This window comes from Lemur catta, chromosome 6 (assembly GCF_020740605.2).
Source record: "Lemur catta isolate mLemCat1 chromosome 6, mLemCat1.pri, whole genome shotgun sequence".
In the NCBI taxonomy this organism is placed as follows: domain Eukaryota; kingdom Metazoa; phylum Chordata; class Mammalia; order Primates; family Lemuridae; genus Lemur; species Lemur catta.
The window spans coordinates 24,228,640-24,249,593 of NC_059133.1; the positions used below are offsets into that span (position 1 = coordinate 24,228,640).

At 41.9% G+C, this 20,954-nt stretch overlaps 1 protein-coding gene across 5 annotated transcripts in view; it reads left to right on the top strand.

Annotated features, from left to right (window-relative positions):
* TMCC3 (transmembrane and coiled-coil domain family 3) overlaps positions 1-20,954 on the top strand; it is a 173,659-nt gene that overhangs the window by 139,251 nt on the left and 13,454 nt on the right. Inside the window, exon 1 of one of the 5 annotated variants that reach the window (XM_045553224.1) lies at positions 20,451-20,523. The exons of the other annotated variants lie outside the window; for them this stretch is intronic. Coding sequence (XP_045409180.1) covers positions 20,485-20,523 — 39 coding nt within the window. The 5' untranslated portion in view covers positions 20,451-20,484. Of the gene's footprint in view, positions 1-20,450; positions 20,524-20,954 lie in introns of those variants that run through there. 5 annotated transcript variants of the gene reach the window in all.

Here is a 20,954-nt window from a genome sequence, read left to right on the forward strand (position 1 = left end):
CAGTTTTCAGTGAAAATGTTTCAGTGGCGTTGGTCCCTTGAGAGGGTGGTATTTTGTGAAGTTATATAAGAAAGTATAATATTATTATACAGTGTGTTTTTTGGGATTTTTCACTTGAAAACTTATATTTAAGACTTGGCAATTCCAGCTGAGTTCCATAATTTTTTTTTTTTTTTTTTAGAACTACCTTTTAAGACATGTTTTATTTCCTTGGGAAATTGGATTTAAAAGTTCTCTTTTCAGTAACTTTTCAGTTAACTTTTCCTAAAAGTAATTGCGCATAAATGAAATCATCAAGTTAGTGTGGGTTACAAAAATGCTTACCGTCCTGGAGGCCGGTTTTGCTACTGTTAGTGAAATGATAGGTACTCAGAGGACACAAGGAAGTATCTTGAGTGTGCCGATGAAACTTTGCAGGTATTTGCATATTAGTCTCACTTTTAGGATGCAGGCATTGGGGACTGTTTCAAAAATATGAAAATAAGGTGAATAAAAACAAACTATATCAAAAAGAAAATATTATGAAAATGAAGTCTCTCTGTCCCCAGATTCCCAAGCCTATTCCCCACAGGTAACTACCACCCGCAATTCTTAAGATTCCTTCTAGAAATTTTCATACAAATAGAGTACAGTTGTATACATCGATCATAAATCCCCCCAGCCCTCATTTAAAGCACAAATGAGTGTGATTGTAGGCGTACGTAGCTATGCATCCTGCCTTTCTCCTAACAGTTTAGCTTGGATAGCTTCCCCTGGTAGCCCATTCAGATTCATTTCCATTTTAGTTGCTGCATCATTTTCCATGATACAAGAATTTTTTAAGGTGATTCCCTGTTGATGATGTCTGTGCTGTGTCCAGCACTGGAAACACGTGGTGGCAGTGGCGGCAGACTATCATTTTAGAAGCAGCAAAGAAGAGTCAGAGAAAGGGACAGAAGACTTGTAAATACTGTGATCTCCATTTCTGTTCTTTAAATCTTGAGTTTTTCAGGGTTTGGTTTTTGTTTTTTGGAATTTTTTTTTGGCCTATTTTAAAGTGTTTTGAAAGAGATTGTGATATTTAAAAATCTGAAGAAAGGGGATGTATTTACAACTTAGTGGCTAAAGAGGGTTCCACTTCTCTTCTCTCCTACCTCTAGTGCAAACACACCCTCTAGTAACTGAATTGTTTGTTTTAACCTGGCTAGCAAACCCTTCTTATGATAATCCATCTAGTTAGACGTGGGGGAGTTTCATCATACAGAGCTTATCACTGCATTAATATTCTTAGGATGGTGTTTGCAAACACCATTTTCCTTCCCTTTCTACCTGGCTGGCAGAGCCTGTTCCTGGAGCGGAGGCTGAAAATGCGGGACACAGCTTCCCGAGCCTCCCTAGCAGCTAGGTCGTGGACGTGGGACTTGCCCCTGGCCAAAGAAACCGGAGGAGAAGTCTGCTGAGGAGTGTCTGGAAAATGTTTTCCTATCTAATAAAATATGAAAGAAGTGTCCTTGTCTATGGCCAGAAATAGTCTCCATGTGATTCCTAGAACTATAGTAGCTCTCTTGTCTCCGTGTGGGGATAAGCAAACGTCCTGAGGACAGTGGAGTGAAAAAATGGCAGGAGCTTGGGTCTTTGATGTTTTTAAGCCACCAAATGAGCCCTGTCTTCTGATCTTTGTTTACGAGATCATAAGTGCCCTTATTAGTGAAACTGATTTCATTCATTTACTGAAGTTTTCCATATCAGTTACCTGATACAGAATTTTACCTGTGGGAAATAATAGCCAAGCAAAATGACTCAGTTACAAGATAGTTTAGTGCTTGGCTGTGTTCAAGGGGCTATTGATAACCGGCTCTAGGGCTGCAAGAAAAAAAAAAAGTAACCAATTTTATGAGGTAGTAAAGGATTTAGTGCAAGAGGAGGGACTCAGAGCATGAGGAGCACTGAGTAACCACTGATTATGAGGTTGGGGGTGCTCAGAAATTACCCTGTGTGGAAGAGGTCAAATTGAGCCAGACTCTGAAGGAACCCCAAGATTTTGGTAAATAAAAGGTCCGGGATGGCATTCCAGGAAGCCAGAGGTTTCAGAAAGAACATAGTCTGTAAACTCAGACCTGAGTTCAAACCCTGGCTTGTCACTCCCTCGTTTGTGACCTTGTCAAGTTCCTTGATTTCTTTGATACACTAAACATAACTGGCATAATGGAGGTGAGAACGCATACAAAACATGTCAAACATCTGTCATGCTGACAGCACGGAGCAGACACCAAGCAGATGGTGGAGGTGGAAGAGGGGGTGATGACTGCATGCATGGGGGCACTGGTGAGCAAAGGTGGGGTGAGCTAGTAGAAATGGTCTTGGCCCCACTATGCTTGATGTGGACAGAGTTCACCTGGATCAGACCATTTGGTCTAGGTAAGAGGGTGAGAGTGTAAGATCTGGACAGGTACAGGGTTGGGTCAAGACATGGAGGTCCTTGACTTCCAACTTCAGGAATTTAAACCTCATCCCCTGGACAGTGTATGTGGTGGTCACTGAGAGGGGCAGCCTGGAGACAGGTATGTTAGATCACTGCCGTGGTACAGATGTGCAGTATAGAAGACCTAGCCCAGGTGGGCCTCAGGTGAAAGGAAGGGTCAGGTGTTAGAGTATCAAGAAAGGAAAAAGAACTTCGTGATGTGGGAGGCAAGGGAGAGGGGAGACTTAGTGCTGAGTCTTGCATGGCTGTCAGTGGTACAGTGTGACGTTCAGAACAGACTTGTAACACTTTCAGAGAATCATACCCTAGGTTGGGACAAGAAGAGTTGGAAAGATTTATTGAAATTTTTGATGAAAGATGCTGTGTAAGTGGAAAATAAATGATGTAGCCCAAATCTGTTTGTCATTTAGTTCTTGCCTAATTATGCTTATCACTTTCCCTCTATTTGTATATAAAGTGGGTTCCTTTGAAGGATGTGCCCCTTAATAAAATAAATATACCCTTGCCTCTGATTAGATATGATTGAACACTTTGCGTCAATTCTGTAATATGAAGTATGCATTCACTGATGGTTGACTACATGTTTATCCAGGAAGAAAAACAGCCAAGCAAATTGTTGCTCTGACACGGGGGTTGTGATACTTACAGAAATATTTGCAATGATCTTATTAATAAAACATCAGTCATAACATCTAAAACAGTGAATGACATCAGAGTCATCAAAGTGTACAAATCAAAGACATTTTAGTTCATCAAGTTCAGGGCTGAATGAGGTTTCACAGTGTTCTCAGTTGATGAATTTTAAACAGATGGTCCTCTAGCATTTTGAAATGCTGAATAAGGTAGGTCGACTGAGTCAAATAAATCAAGTGCACCACACTGTAGATACTGTTATGTAGTTAGCAGTCCTTGGAGTCATATAAGTTCATCCTCTCTTCCAAGGCAAAAGAAAAGCAAAAAGAGAACCTCATCATTCACATATCTTAGGGAACTAGGCGTGAGTAGAGCCTCTTAAGAAAAGCATTTTACCTTTGGGCATAAAATTAGTATGATTTCAAACGGCAGTTCTGTGCTAAGCTAAGAGCAGGTGTGTGTCCCTGTCTGGGAGTGCTCACAGTCTCGTTGGGGAGTTGGGGCTTTACGCCAGGTAGACCCATGATTTGATTTATTGCAATTCCCAGTAAAGAGAAAAAGAGCATCTGGCGCTGAAACTGCCTTCTAGCCCCACCCCACCGTCACTTTGTTTCCTTTCACAAATCTAATTTGGATTTTTATTTTTTCAGACAGAATTTGAGTCATACAGTACCTAGTCAGACGGAGGAGATAGGGGTTCCACGGTGCTTTCCTACAGCCAGAAGAATCTGGGACATCTTCTGTAACTATGGCTTCAGTGAGAGAATGTTATTTGCATCACACATGGAGGGATTTCTCTTTAGTCTATAAATAAAAGACAGAAGGAATTGCACCCTTCGGGGAAATCATCTTTAACTCCTGCTTTCTTTTCCATCCTGGGTGCAAACCTTGCCCTTTGCGATCTGTCTAGCCTCCTGGTGGAAAGCACCAAGGCTGTAACAACAGTTAGAGTTTGTTCAGTATTTCAGGTCTCCAGAAGAGAAATGGGTGGAGTGGGATAAATTACCAATTGTGTACTTAGGAGGCAAAATGCCTGGTTTCCATCATGTGATGGGTAATATTATTTTAGGTGAGAACTCAACCATCCTTACCTTCAAATGATGTATAAAAAAAAAAAAGTAGGTCCAGTTATGTGACCTCTGCATCCCAGAGGCTCAACTTAGTGTTGGCATGCAGTGTAGTGTGAGTATATAGTCACATGATGACCAAATTGTACAACTTCAATGATGAATCAAATTCAAAATCCCTATATACAGTATAGTTACAGGTCTGTATTTTTAAAAAATTGTTAAGAATCTAAACACTTCTATATTTAAGATAGGGTTTTATGGGTTCTTGTTCTTTTTGATATTCCAATTTCCCTATTTCTCAATATTTTATTTTTATGATTTAAAAAAACCCTACCTGGCTAGGCACAGTTGGCTTATGCCTGTAGTCCCAGCACTTCGGGAGGCTGAGGCGGGAGGATTGCTTGAGGCCAGGAGTTCGAGACTTGGGCAGCATAGCAAGACCTGTCTCTACAAAAAATTTAAAAATTAGCTGGGTGTGGTGGCATGTGCATGGTAGTCCCAGATTCTTGGGAGGCTGAGGCAGGAGGATCACCTGAGCCCAGGAGTTCAGAGCTGCAGTGAATTGCATGCCAGCCTAAGAGACAAAGTGAGAAAAAAAAAATTTTTTTAATAAAAATTTAAAAACCCACCTACTTTGAAACTCTGGTTTCTTCTTGCCTACATGATCAAGCGTCAAGCCTAGCATGGTTTGCAGAGCCTGCTGCGGGCTAAGTCACGTGCCTCCTCCCTTTGGAAATACTTACCCTGCACCTCTTGTTTGCCCCAGCCCTCAGTCGTACTCATGTAGTCCTTCTCAATTTTAGACACCCCAAGCAACTTTTAGTTTCCTAAATACACATGCTACTCTCTGCCTCAGTAGACACGTTTTACTCCTTGCTAGGCTCTCTTGGCTGACATTTGGGCCACCTCCTCTAAGTCCAGCCAGTTGTCACCTTCTTAGTAGCCTTCTTACTGGAGCCCCTGGTTATGTATTTCCTCCCCTTTGTCATAAAATGCTTATTACATTTGTGTATACTCGCGTAATTCTGTATGTCTCCCTGCCCAAACAGTGACTCCTAGCAGAGCTCATCATTTTCTCTCTCTGACTCCAGTGCTTTTAGCACACTGCTTAGCTCACAAAAGATGCCCAGAAAAATGTTTTTCAAGTGGAAAATCTGTATTTTGGGGGGCTTGGTTTGGAAAGTAAATTAATCCTATTAGCTATCATAAAAACAATTTGGTCTAAGTGAGTGAGTAAGGCCTAATTGTACTTTGTGTGCTTTTAGTTAAATTCAGCCTCATTGAGAAACATTGGCTTTCTAAATAGCTATTATGTAACGAAACAAGGCATTAACAGCAATCTGGATCAACATGGTATTTAGGATTTTGCTGCATTTTGCAGAATTTAAAACTAAATATTTTGTATGTGAATCTGATGTATTCAGTTACACCACAGACATTAGTGCCTGGCCAGTGTCCTATATGGAATTCCAACTTTTTTTCATTTGTACTTTTGTGTCCTGAAAACAAATATTTGTACTAAAAACACAAATTGATGGGATGGTGTCATGAAGGTTTCAGAAACTTTAAAAATGTTCAAGAGTTGACAAAATACAGTACAAGTTGACATGCTAATGAAATTAAAGTTTTTTTCCTGCTAGAACTGAACGTGTTAGTTGGCATTTATTCATTGAGTACTTGTATTATTATTTTATAGGTATTATAGAGATAAATAATTTTGACAACTCTTGCATTTTTATCTAAGGGTTTTTTGCATTTTATATTTTACTTTTTTGATGCATAACTTACAGTAAGACGTATACATCTTAAATGTATAGTTGGATGATTTTTACCTGTGTATGCACTGAGTAGCTACCACCTAGACCAACACTGTCAGTGCCCCTCTGCTCCCTGGTGCCCCCTTCTGGTGAGTCATTCTCCCTACCCCTGTAGGTAACCACTGTTCTGGCCTCCATGACACCTGAATCATACAGTATGTGTGTTTTTTTGTGTGATTTCTTTCATTAAGTTTTACACACATAAGGTTCATCTGAGTTGTGCGATGACAGTTCATTCCCTTTACTTGCTGCATACTGTTTTTGACTGCTTTTTGCGTAATGTTTACTTTGGTGAGTAAGATTCATTATAAGCAAGGGTAAATACTGAGTTTGTGTTAGTTGATACATGCTAATAATTTCATTTATTAACAAGACCATTGGCATTTTGTGTGGGGGCTGCCAGCCTTGCAGATGAAGTAGTAACAGAACTGTTGAGTGTAAGAGCTGCAAGGACCGTAGAGGTTGCAGAGTTCAGCCACCTTGTTTTCTCACATGAGGGACCCAAGGTGTGGAGAGTTAACCAGAACCCAGGTCCCTTAATTGATCTAGTTCAGATGTCTTCCTGAGGTCACTGTGCCGTGTCACAGTTCAAATTTGATTATGTGGATGGCCCTTGTCAACAGGAACACAATCTTGGAAATTTAGAAGCATAGAAATGCATAATCAGCAAGACTTAAAATTTTGACCCTTGCCTGGCAAGAATTTCAGTTATCTAGACATTTCATTCACTTATCTAGAGTACTTCGCACTCAGTGTAAATTAAACAAGGTGTAACTACTGACTCTGTTCATGGAACTTACTCTTTTATTACAACCAATCCTTAAAGGAGAAGGAAGGGGCAAGTTTAACCAGTACATACGTTAGTTATGGCATTTTCAGCTTCAATGCGTTGTCTTCAACCTTTGATGTTCTCAGACGTAGTCCTTTTAAAGCCCTGATGAAAAACACAAGAATTAGGATGGGAAGTCTTGGAGTAAGTTCTGACTCTGTGACCTCTGCAAGTAAAAAACTAGTCCTTAATCTTGTACCTTCCTGCTAAGGTAGTAATGATTCATAGAAAGTTTTATAGAAAGGATTTTGAAGGAGAGATTAGTAGACTCAGCAATGGAAAATTAAATCCGTCATTGACCCACTGGCCAGGAAGTAACCAGAGAACATCCTTCAGAACGTTAGAGCCTCCTTAAATATAATTAACAAACAGAAACAAGTGGCTTATTATTTTTTCTAATTATAAATCACTGTTTTTCAAACAGCATTGAAACCCATTAGTTGGGCATGAAGTAAATTTAATGAGTAACAACTATTATGTTTTTTATATGGAAAAGCAGGAGAAACAGCACAGCAAATACCATCTGCCTTATTCAGTTTCAACAATTAAAAATTTTTTCATATTTTCTTTGTATTGGTAATCTGTTTCAAAATAAGTGACATACAGACATCAGGGCACTTTGTTCCTGATATTATCTACAAACAAGGACTTTTTCTACATAATGACTAAAATTAAAATAATTAACAAAATTACTTATAATTTATAATATGCATTTGTCCAAAAAACGAGGTAACTGTAAGTACAGTTACATTGCTTATAGTAAAGGGAAGCATTATTTTATAAAACTTGTGTTTCAATTAGATGTATGTATACACATGCACACATACATGTATATATATGTATTGGCAAATATGTATTTCTTAGTGTGGGTCTCATTCAGAATTTGTAATATACTGCTTTATAGCACAGAGAAAGTGATTACATACATAGGTATTTGCTATCCAGTGATACTGTAGTTCCATTCTGAGTGTTGTGTGGCACCTAAAAAAGTGAATGCTTTCAGTAACCAGTAAACAGTCCAACAAGGATGATAAAACAAAGGGGATCCACTCAACAGTATAAGAGCCAAAAGGGAACAGGAAGCAGAAGGAGGCCTCATGGAAGAGATCATGAAGGAATGGTAGGATTTGGGTAAGACAGAGGCCTTGGAAATGCTATGCCCAGAAGAGACTGATGTAAGTCTTGAGGTGAAACCAAAAGTACAGAACTGCGTTCAGTGGACTACAGTGCTGAGATCCATCTGGTGGGTGACAAAAGAAGGAGGAAGAAATCAGACAGTTGGAATAGGGAAAAGCTTTCAGGGCTTAAGTACCAGCAGGAGGAGGGGCCCAACTCCTTTATTGGAGGAGGACCGTGGTGCCTCTTGAGCAGTGCTGCAGTGTGGCGAAAGTGGAAGTTTAGAAGATTAGTGTAATGGCTTTCTGTGAACTGGATTGAAGGAATAAAACACTGAAAACAATGAAACCTGGTTAAGCTATTGCCCTTTGCATAGGTGAGACAGGAAATGAGGGTCTGGGTTCAGGTAGGGGACCTGAGGATAGCAAGGAAAGATCAGTCTGGAGAGAACCTGGAGCAAGAACTAACAGAATTTGGTGACAGTTTAGAGAAAGAGATGAAGGAGAGAGACCCTGGATAAAATAGGAGAATGAGGCCATTGATACCTAAGTTCATGGAAGTATAACACAGTCCAAAAACACCCCACATACTGTCTATAAAAACAAGCTTCCATTCTCCTTCTCTCTTTCTCCTCCCCCTCCCCCCTCCCCCCTTTCCCCTCCCCTCTCCCCTCTCCCCTCTCCCCTTCCTTCTTCCCCTCGCCTTTTTTTTTTTTTCCTGAACAGAGGGGTCTCACTATGTTGCTTATACTGGCCCGGGACTCCTAGGCTCTAGCAATCCTCCCACCTTAAGCCTCCCAAGTGGCTGACCCTAACAGGTACACGCCACCACTCCCAGCTGTGCCAGAATACTCTCAAGAAGTAGTTTAAGGAGGCTTTCTAGAGGAAGTAGCAAGTTATAATCATTAGATACATTTATCTAATGCAATTTTCCCTTGTTTAAAGACTTAGAGATGGGAAATGTTAGACATCTACCTTTAGGGTCTTAATGCAGAGTCCTAGTTTTACTGAGTATAGCAACATATTAATAGAAGACTAATGACAATTATAAAAACATGAAGGGCTGGATATGGAAAATTTAAATTCTAGTCATTTGTGGTACTATACCTTTTTAAAAGTCAAATCATTCAAATACCAGGTAAGGCCCTATAAAGCAGTGTCTTAGGCTTTTGGATATGTGACCCTCTTTTAAAAATTACTATCTTTCCTGTTCAGGTTTGTTGAAACTTGGTCCTTAATGGACCTCCTGGTATGAATTTGAGACCCTGTTTGTCCCTCTCCACCCCCCTTTCTGCGGCAGGGTGCACACACAAGTAGCAGTTCGTTTACACGGACACTCCATGCATGCTGGGGCAGCGGAGGCAGTTATCAGCTTCCTCTGGAAGAGCTTAATCATGGTGACAAGCAGCATCGTTCTTGACTCTGGACTTTTTTGAACTCCCCACCTATCTGGGGTATGTTTGGTTTAATAAATGATAGCCAACACTTACAGCACTTCCTCTGGGCCCTGTCACAAATATTCTTATAATCCTCACAGTCACCTTGTGAAGCAGATACTACTGTCCTCATCGTACAGATAAGGACATTGAGGCATAGGGAAAGTAACTTGCCCAAGGTGATACGGTTAACACTGGCAGAGCTGGGTTTTGAACATAAGCAGTCTATCTCTGAAATCTGTGCCTTTGACCCCTAACTTATGCTACCACCCTGGTAGTTAACCTCTATTTAGGATACATGGCTGTAGAATCAGAGGTTTCCTATGAAGTCTGAGCTGCCTGGTAGCTGCAGGTGTTGTAAGGGGGCCCTGGAAGGCTGTTCCCTCTGTTTTGGAAATATCGTCAACCCAGTCAACCCACATACAGACTTGGGTTCCAGGGAGGGGCATGATCAGTCCACAATTTATTATTTCTTTACAGTCTCTTTTTTCCCCAGATTGCAAACCAGTATGTTCCTAGAAGTCTATTCCCTGCGTGAAACATGAATCTTTGGTGCCTTTAAACTGCTGTGGCTGTAGAAGAAAGCCTTCTCTTATCTGTGCCTTGTTAGCAAAGTATTTAATGACTATAGAACCTGCTGGGGCTTTAGGCAGAAGAGGGGGTTCTATACAAGCTGGCCTTGAGAATTACTATTAATGAGTAAAACAGAAGCAATCCACATTTTTTATTATGCAAGATATCTTGGGATTTAAGCTAGTTTCTTCTCTCACTTATTAATATCAAATTGAGAACATCTCCAGTAATTGCCTCGTGGCACCAAGGACTGTCTGAGGCAGTCTGTACTTGCTCTTCTGGTTTCTCATGTGTATTTTTTACCTTTGCATTGGTAACACAATGATTTAAGTAAACCAAGTAAATTTGGGGGTTGTAGGGATTTTAGGAAATAGGTATGTGTCTAATAAGTGGTTTGGAATATGCAGTAGACTCTCAAGAAAAGGTGGGATATTCTTGGAGCCAGAAAGACTTGGGCTAGAATCACTGCTCTGCCACTTACTGGCTTTATGACTTCAGATAAGTCACTTTTCCCATCTGTAAAATGGGAGTAATAATTCTAATCTCAGATTCCTAAAAGGGAAAATAAAATAATGTTTGTGTGAAGCATTTAGAAAATTATTTGATGTTTATAAGTCCTTAATAACTTGTGGCTTCTCCTTTTTAACAAATCTGAACTATCTTTCCAAGATCCTGTCCTCTCAGGCCATTCTTCTTGAGGCTTGCATGTGTCCTTTAAACAAATCATTGCCACCTTAGACTTTGGATAGTAAAAGGACTTCTTTATTTTTGTGTTAATGTTCTACCAAATTGTGATTTCCTAAGGGATAAGAAACTACATTTGATAATCTTGCTGGTGCCATTAGATAAATTATTTTTAAAAGTGTTTCATTTAGTGCAATGCAAGACTGATTCTTTATGCCATCACAACTAAGGGACTGAGTCAGCATGCATGGGTGTGTTTGCAGAAGCAGGCACCTGGGTTCTCTGCAGCAATTATTATGGTACCCTCAGGGGGAAATGTCCCTCAGGAAGGAAGGGATCACACCTGCACATTCTGTATGTTGTAGATCTTAACATTTATCACTTGGTAAGTGATCCCCCTATATTCTGGCTGGAGCAGTGGAGAGCCATGAAACACATGTTTCCTGAGTATTTGACCTTTCACAGGAATCAAAAGCCATGAACTGTTCACAGTTCTGTCTGTCTTGAAAGCAGTCCAGCACAACCGCAGTTGCAGGTTCTTGTTGATCTCATTGCAAACAGCTGAGCGAGTGTAAACATGAGGGACGACTGGCTGCCCCAGTTGGCTCTTAGTCAACCACTGATTCACTTAGTAAACACTGAGGTCCTATTGAGGACGGAGTGTGGGGCAGACCCAGGTGGCTTAGTAGAGCATCCTCTTCAAGGAGGCTTCCAAATATTGGCGAACAGATGTTATACAAATACGTATCATATCTAGCAGAATAAGCACTACTAGGTAGTGCGTTTGCGTTTAAAGGGGTAAACGAAAATTTGGGGGAGAGCACAAAGGAAGCCCTCGGTTCCAGCTGGCTGTTGCAGGGGGAGGGAGTGGGAGAACCTTTGTGGAAGAGACTGTGTTTGCATTGGCCCTTGAAAGGTAAATTGGGAAGGAGGCCATGCGTTTACCTTTTAAAAAGATAATTTTATTCAGCCCAAGGAGATTAGAGTTTTTGTGTTGATGGCCTCATTTGAAGGCCCAGCACAACTTCAGAGTAAGGCTGTTTTTCCATGCAAGAAATAAATACTGTGCTAAAATGTTAATTGAATGTAATTTTTTGGGAGGGGGAGGCGGAGACAGAATCTTACTCTATCGCCCAGGCTAGAGTGCAGTGGCGTCATCACAGCTCACTGCAACCTCCAACTGCTGGGCCCAAGCAATCGTCCTGCCTCAGCCTCCCTAGTGGCTGGGACTACAGGCGTGTGCCACCATACCTGGCTAATTTTTCAATTTTTTGTAGAGATGAAGTCTCACTCTTGCTCGGGCTGTTCTTGAACTCCTGACCTTAAGTGATCTTCCCACCTGAGCCTCCCATCTGAGCCTCCCATAGTGCTAGGATTATAGGCAGGAGCCACCGTACCCAGCCTGAATATACTTTTATGGTCATTTTTTCTTTTCTTTAAGTGTAATGCTACATATTTGATACAAATAAAGTCAGCTTTTTAATTCTAGTGCCATTGGGTGATAATATTGCTGGCTGATATTAGAAATATATAACTATTCAAAAGTAGCTTCGGTATTCCAAAAGGGAAAGAAATGATCAATTTTTCTTCTCCCTCAAAACTGTTATTTCTCATCCCTGTCAGTTAGTAGTGTTCTGATCCATTTATAATAAAATTCTATATGACAAATCATCTAATATGTACGGTTTTTCACCTAGTATGCGTTACAGTACCAAAAATAAACCCTGACCTGCAGAGAATAATTTAATTACAAGGCTTAAATTTGCTTTGGGAATGCACTTTGGGGCTCAACTACCAAATGCCAGTTCCTGGCTCAGTCTTACATAGCAACTTTTTAAAGGACATGAGCCAGGTTGTGACCCTGGTGTGACTTAGAGTGCCTTGGGAATGGGGATAGAGGAAGTAGCTGTGCCAGTTGATGAGCTGGGTGTGTGTGCCACATTCCCCGTATTACCTACGGGAGCGTGTACGTGGTGTTCATCTCTGGGCAGGGTGATGTCCCTAGCATCTGTAGATCAAAGTGCACCTGCCTCCTTCCACTAAAGGTTAGATTATGATAAGGCACGTGGCAAATATGGTTAGCGTAGCGCTAATACCCAGAAGTCAGAAAAGGAGGAGAAAACAAATAGGCCGATCACCAGATCTGACAGTTACTCTAGCTAAGTTTGGTTCTGACTTTCCTAGCATCCAACGCAAAAAGGGAGCATAATTGTTACCTGATACACATATCCCTGTTATAGTCACTTATTTATTCAGGAAGCTATGCTTTAGGAGACAAATTATTTTCCTTTTGTGTAAGGGATCTATGAACAGGGCGTGGGTTAGAATAAAAAGTTACTGGGTTTACATTCAAGCTGCTGCTTGTAAAAATGGGGCCAGGATTCTTCCAGCTCTGGAAGTCTAACTGTGTGGTCTGTAATGTCAGTGGTGGTTGTGTGCGTCTGAGAGGGCAGCAAGAATCCTTGAGAGCTCATTCAGACTGAGATGCCGAAAAGCTTTGCAGGACAGGGGCTGCGTTTGTAGCCATCATCCAGAAACTCGGATTAAGCACAGTTCCCCCCAAGAACACCCACCCTGCATATTTTGGGGGTGAAGGAGGTGGTGAATAAATGCAAGGGCAACAGAAGACTGGCCCACCCGTGCTGGGCAGCAGGCTGGGCCTCTTTTCTCTGCTAGGGACCTTGGAGGCTCATTTTTCCTGGGGGTGGTTCTCAGAGCAGAAGGTGGTCTTCCCACCTCCCCTTCCTCTCTGGCCTGCCCTCTTCCCGGGGGAGGTTTTACTGACAGACATTGCCAGAAACCTAGGGGAATGAACAGATGTGTGGGAAAGTTTCCAGAAATACCCCTGCTGACCCGGAAAGTCCTCAGTTTAGTGCCCAGGGGCTCTGCTCACCTATTTTTTTACCTGCTCTTCCGAGTTAGGAACTAAAAGCCTCAGTGGACGTTTGTTCTGTGTTTTGTCCTAAAATTGGGGCTTCCTGCTGCTTTTTCAGAACTCACTACTCCCCTTCTCCCCACAAGAAGGAGCTGTGAGCCCTTCCTCGAGAAGGCCTGGTTCTTGCTCCCAGGCCTGGAGAGGCGAGGGCAGATATTAAGGGCTCACTCTCCTTTCCCAGACTTGCCTGTTTTCAAGGTACGTGGGGTCCCCAGGGCTCCTTTTCTTCGTAGAAACAGCCCTTTCTGGGTGTTGCCTCACATTCCACATAGTGTACCCGGCCCCCCCCCCATCCCCCTGACACCGTGGCTGCCTTAGACCTGTCCTTGGTGTTCAGCGTAAGGGTCGGTTGTCATCACCATAGCCTTATCCCTTCTACCCTTCCAGGGACAATCTTTTTAAATCTGGCTTTTTTCCCTCATTCAATGTAATTCTTATGTAGACTGAGTACCAGGTCAGACTAATTTTGTAAGGGATTAGTTTGCATTAATCGAAAGTGAGTTATAAGCTATTTTGAAGAAATATGCATTTTCTAGTGCATATAACTCAAAAGTAGATTATCAGTGTTGCCCGGTAGAGGCTTAATGAGAAGATAATTATTTCTAATTACAGTATCAAGTGTTTGTGAGTGCTTGAGGATGCTTGAAGAATTTGTTTTTGAGAATCTTAAACACTGCCTAATCTCTTTTACACTATTAATTTGCAGCGTCTGGAGAAAGGATCGGGCTATCAGAGGTATATGTATTCCAGCCTCTGGTCCAAATGATGCTTAATTGCAGAGTAACAAGATTTTACTCCACCTGCACTCAGGAAGTAGAACTTTTGACATGACAGAATTGCTTTTGTCTCGGGTATGCGGGGAAATCAGACCTTTGTGGTAAAACCACTGACTCAGTTCCCGTACTGTACGTGGTGCACCTACTTAAAGTTCAGAGTGTACTGTCGTCAGACTTGAGCTATGGAAGGAAATGTTTCTTGTCTAAACAAATTAGAACAATCATTGTACCGTGTCACTTTACTAATAAAATGTCCTTTTGGATACCATGTGAAGATCCTTAAGATTTTTCCTTTCCAGAATGTAGTGGGGGAAAATGTCTGTCTTCTTACAGAGAATGTAGGTATTTGAACATTATGTACAGATGTCCACATGAATATATTAATATGTCTCTAGTAACAGACAAGGAGGCTTATCAAGCCCTCAGAGTTATTTTTCCACTACAGGTTAGCTCCGTTAGCAAGAAAACCAAGTGTTTGATGCTGGGGCCTAGTGGCTTGGTTATCTTCCCTGGGTTCCACATTCCCTGACCGCCTGGACATTTTGCGAGTGCCTGTCAAGTGACCACAAGGTAGCAAGAAGGAGGGTGGGTCAGTAGTAGCGCTTGCATTAGTAGTAGAGAAGTAGAAACGCTCCTGTTCTTCTGGTGGAACATGCAAGGCACTCCCGTTAGGGCCACGCCGAGCCTCTCCTCCTCTCAGCCGTGTCACCGGCACAGGGAAGGGTGCCTTCCCTTCCCTCCAGGCAAATCCAGGGCTTAGCTGCTGTTTGCTTTCCCCGCATGTGTCCAGATATCAACTCCTCATTTTGGGGCCCTTAGAAACACAGCTTACTTCTCCATAGGTCCTTTATCTTACCTTTCTTATTTTTCCCTTCTATTAATACTTCTCTCTCATTTCTCTCTTCTCTTAATGATTGTAAATGCTCGGGCATTGTTCCAATAAAAGCAGTAGGCTTTTTTATCCTCATAAAATTATTTGGCTTAAATCACGGTTTATATTTTAGATATGGATCAAGAAGGATGGATTTTCTAGATGATACCAAACCTGACTGGTGTGGCTCCGGGAAGCAACACCGGGGCTGTTGATTGGAAGTTACAGAGATGATCATTTCAAGTTCAGCCTGAGGGAGGATTTTCTGACAGAGTAGTGTTAATCACACCCGAGGCGTCCATACAAGTCTGGATGACCACGTTAGGGACATTACAGAATGGGTCCTCATATGGTCAGTGGCCAAGCTTGTACAGATCTTGCAAAGTCTTGCATATTTCATAAACCCAAGTTGAGCCCCAGTTAAGCTACTTATTATCCACAGGCTTCAAAAAACATATGGACTCTTTATAAGTTTTGGTTTTCTCCTAAAAAGAGGTGTGGAGAATATATGAATGCATAAAAAAGTCTTGAGCACAGTGCCTGACTCATAATAAAAGTACTCAGTCATGTTAGGGAGGCAGGCTCTGGAGACAGACCACGTGGATTTCAGTCCTGGCTTTGCCATTTCGCTAGCTGTGTGCCCTAAGGCAATTTACTTCTCTGTGCCTAGTTTTCTCATTTTTAAGATAGTAATCATAGTAGAACCTACCTCAGAGACTTTTTAGCAATTAAATAAGGTACTTGACATGTCACTAACGTGACATCTCTCCTCCTGGGCATGCAGTAGGATTATCCTTCTCCGTCCCCTAGAAGTTAGGTAGGGCCAGTGTAATGAGTGGAGGAAGCCACAGGTGTGTGTCCTACGGGGCAAGTCTTTAGGGGCCAGTGGACCACTCACTGGCAGCATCCCAGTTGGTAGAAGCTCCAGCACAGCCTGGGTCCCTCGGCTGACTTGCGGCACACTTTTTAGCATGAGCAAGAAATAAACCTTTCTTTTAAAGCCACTGAGATTTTGACGTTGATCCCATGGCAAAGCCTAGCACATTCTGACTGGTATGTCATAGGAACAGCCTTGACTCTAGAGCTGAAGTTGAATTCAGCTAAAATGATTAATAGTAAAAAATGTCAGTGGTATTGACTTGGATACCTAGGCTGCCAAGACTTGTAAAATCCTTTAGATACTGAACATGCAGATCCTGTGGGCCTGTGTGTAAATCTGCACTCACCTGTACTCTGAAATGCCTGTTGTCTTGGAAGGAACAGCCTACTTGAAGGACCTGACCTTTTTCTTACAATGTCTGAGCCCAAACAGCCTTTCTTTAAGCAGAGGCTCGTTGTATCTGGCCTTGGGACTAATCAGGCATTTGTCATCTGTCACATATTCTGGCCACTCCGTGGCCCCTGGAGCCTCAGAGAACTCCTGCCTCAGTCCACATCCTTCAGGGGCCCGCAGGAGCCCCCCATTCTCCTTTGCAGTTCTGTTTCCTGGGGGTTTGGGTAGGGTATGTCTGCGCTGGTTAGCCTTCCCTCCTTGTTCATTTCCCTCTGGAGCTTTCTGGGGTAAATACGAAATGTGCTAGGAGACAGCCGTCTTTCGAAGGCTGAACAGTGTGTTCCGTATAGCGCTGGGGAGGCCTTGCCTGCGTCCTGGGGAGTAAGGTGAGCTAACTTGGGGTGTTGTGCTGCAGGCTTGGTTCATTGCAGAGATGACTCGGGGTCAGATTTTGACGTCTGTCCAGGACTTAGGCTTTTCCTCAGCCTTTGTTCCAGAACATTGAGGTGACAGTGGAAATGTCTCTGCTGCCGGAAGGAAAACACAATTAGGAATGGCATTTCACTAGGACGCTAGTGGTCTGCCTTTCATCTGAAGTAATAACAGCCAAGTAATTCTGGGAGAACTAAAAGAGGCTAGCAGTTATTTTTAAAAGCAAGATCTTTTCTGCCAAAACAGTCATACATTTCATTTTTTAAAAATTGGAAAATACAAAAGAATGATAAAAAGAATGACTCCTCACAACCCCAGGGTGCAAAGGTAAGCATTGTTGACACTCTGGAGCTTGTTTTCCTTTCAGTCTTTACATACATTTTAAAATGAAATTGAATTTAGGTACATTTTAAAACAAAACTGGGACGGTAACGGAAACAAACATTCATTGAAACCATTCTGTGTGCCAGGAGGTCTTTAAGCACTTCACATGCATTATCTCATTTATTCCTCACAATGACTCTTTGAAGAATCATTATCTCCATTTTCAGGAAAGGAAACTGAGGCGCAGAGGGGCTAAGTCACTTTTCCAAGGTCACACAGTTTATAAGAGCGGTGCCAAGATGGAAACCAAAGCAGTCTGTCTCCAGAGCCCTCGGTCTTGGCCGGTGCTCAGTACTGTCTCACAGTAACAATAGCTTGGGTTACCTTTGTTGGAATTGTGCAGTATTCTGAATTGTCTGGTTCTAGCTCCTTGTATCATAGATTTGAAATGGAAGCCCACAGATGTGACTCAGTTTACCCTAGAACACATAGCTAAAACGTCGGTGCCAGATCGGAGCACAATTACCCGACCCACATTCAGCGTGCAGGTTGACTCCAGGTGACCCATGAACCTTTGTCCTCCTCCCCACGTCCTGACCCTGAAGCCAGGCTGCACTGTAGAGTGTACTGTGTAGGGACAGAGCCAAGTTCAGATTAAATGAAGGATGGAGGACTCTTGCAGCTTTCTCTCGAGCACATGCACATAATTTCAGTTTGTGTTCAGGGAATTTATGGGCATCTAACAATGATAGGTACAGCTGGCTCGATTTTCTATGCTGTGCTAGGGCTATAAAAGGGTGAAAGGTACAGCCCAGCAATATAGTTCCAACTTTCTACCCTCGTCAACATTTTTAACTGAGATTTGCTGACAAGCAGTAAGATTGATTGATTGGGGCTTTAAATGCTGTCGCTTCCCCCAACCTGGACTCTTGAGGACATGCCAGGCATTGTTATAACTTTCAAGTGAGTGGAAAGTCAGTCTGCCGTCTGTGTGTAAACAATCCTGTGGGTTCGGGGCTGTCCGGCACCCGCAGGCTGGGAGAGAGCGAGGCTTGCTGCACTGAGACTAGAGTGAGAGGCCGGTTGGGAATTAAAGCAAGAACAGGTGCTGACTTACCGCTCAGTTTGGTAAAGTGTCAAAACTTTTCTGTCTTCAGACATTGTAGCAGGCCTCTCAGTAGAGAATGCTGAGCAGTTTTTTTTGTACCTTGATCTGATTTTATTTGTGAGCTCCAGGAGGGCAAGAATAAGTTCTTATGAAAGTCACGAACAATGTTGAGCAAAAAATGACAGGAAGAGTATGTGTATACCACAGGCAAAACATAGGTATGCTGTTTGACTGTGGTTACCCCTGGAGGTGGGGATGATGTAGTTGTAATTGGAGGGAACACAAGGGTGGCTTCTGTTTCTTTGACTGGCCTCTGGTTACACAATGCATTCAGTTTGTAAAAATTCGTTGAGTTTTATACTTACTAAATGTGCTCTTTTCTGAGTGTAAATTATATTTCAATTAAAGTTTAAAAGTTTGTATTTGCATTTGTGTACCTTGTTGCATATTGATACTCAGAAAAATATTTAATTCAATCAGTTTAAAATGGTACAGGATTTATTATCTAGGAGGTATGGGGAAACTGTCTCCACCTGGAATTATCAGAGCTCTATGGGCAGAACTTCCGAGGTCATGTTTTGATTCAATTGAAATGTATTTTATTCAGGTTATTAAGTATGAAATGTCCAATTTCCACAAGTACTAAGTTTGATAGTTGGTATCTCTCACATTGCACTTTGACACTTCTAGTTTTTATGTTTGTTGTGAAGGTACATCCTCAGTCTTTCAAATGCATATTTTGTCTTGTGATTATTTTTCAAATTTTTTTAGAGCAATTTTTGTGAAACCATGAATAAGTGAAAAATTAGTATTATTTTTCAATATGAGTTCCATCCTGGAACCAATGCAGCACAGACAACTTGAAATATCAACAAAGTGTTTGGGAAGGATGTGGCTAATGAACACACAGTATGTCAATGATTTGAGAAGTTCCGTTTTGGTGATTTTAACCTTGAATATGAGCCACGTGGGCGACCTGAGATCAAGGTGGATAATGATGAACTGAAAGCTGTAGTGGAAGTGAATCCATCCCAACCTGTGCGTGAATTAGCAAGGTTTGGTGTTACTAGTCCAACAATACTGGACCATTTGAAACAAATTGGCAAGGTAAAGAAGCTGGATAGATGGGTTCCACATGAATTAAATGAGCATCAGAAGAGAAATTGTCTCAAAGCTTGCCTTTCTTTGCTGTCCCGACATAAAGGTGAACCATGTCTATACATGTGATGAAAAATGTATTCATTTTGACAATTGCAAGCATTTGGTACAATGGTTGGATAAAGATGAAGTGCTGAAACACTGTCCAAAACCAAATATTCATCAAAAAAAGCCAATGATGTCCATGGTGATCCAGCGCTGGTATTATCCACTACAGCTTCATGAAACCTGGTCAGTCGATTATAGCCGATGTCTGCTGCACCCAATTGGATGAAATGATGAGGATGCTTGTGCTTAAGCAGCCGAGATTGGTCAATAGAGACAGGCCAATCCTCTTACAAGACAACACTTGACCACATGTCACACAAACAACACTGCTCAAACTGCAGAAGCTGGGCTTAGAAACTCTCTGTCATCCACCATATTCACCAGACCTTACAGCAACTGACTACCACTTCCGGCTTTGGACCACTTCTTGCAAGGAAAAACATTCAATTCAACAAGCTGTGGAAAACACCTTTCGAGATTTCATCAACACTTGCTCTCTAGGCTTCTTCACTGCTGGCATAAACAAGCTACTGTTAAGATGACAAAACTGCATCTATAGTTTAGCCGCATACTTTGATTAATTGTACTGCTACTTGTTTGAGATATAATAAACTACACTTTTAATTCAAAATTGGACATTTCGTATTTAATGACCTAAATAAAGGATTTCCTTATAGACTTTGAATAAAGAATGATGTCACCTTAGTTCAGCAAACAAACTGTTACTGGCAGCCTCCTGTGAACAAGGGTGGTACTAGCACTTCAAGTTGAGTACAGCTGTGACATCATCTCTCCCTTGAAGGAGCATGAGTCCATGGGGGTTAAGGTACATGGGTGTGTGACAAAAGGAGGAGTCAAATAGTGCCACAAGATAAGCACACAGCAACAGGAAGTATCACAGAAAAGAGAGGCAGCATTCTGTCAGGACCAGGAGAAGCTTCATGGAAGAAGGGGCATTTGAAATGGATTTTGAAGAATATGTAAGATATTTATAAGTAGAAATGGATGGGTGGCAGGGATTGTGAATATCATATGTACCAGGAAATCTGTAGAAAATTCATGTACATTTGGGGAATTCAGGATTGTAGGCTCACTGAAGATAAATGGTATTCTTCAGGTGCAGGATGAGGCCTGAAAGGTAAGCTAGGGCCTTACAGTGGCCAGGTTGTACTATTTCCTTGGGGTGGCCTTAGGAAGCCAAAGAAAGTTTCTAAGAAGGAGGAGAGGGGCACGATCAAATATGATATCTCCAGTAAAATCAAGTTTCCAGCCTCAGTGCTTGTACAGTTACCATTAATTGCCCTGTCTGCCCAAAACATTTTCTAAGTTTAGTGCACTCTTTGTTGCTGTAGTTTGAACCCATTCTTGTTTGGCTTCATTAATAAGCCCCGGATCCACCGAGTCCTTGAAC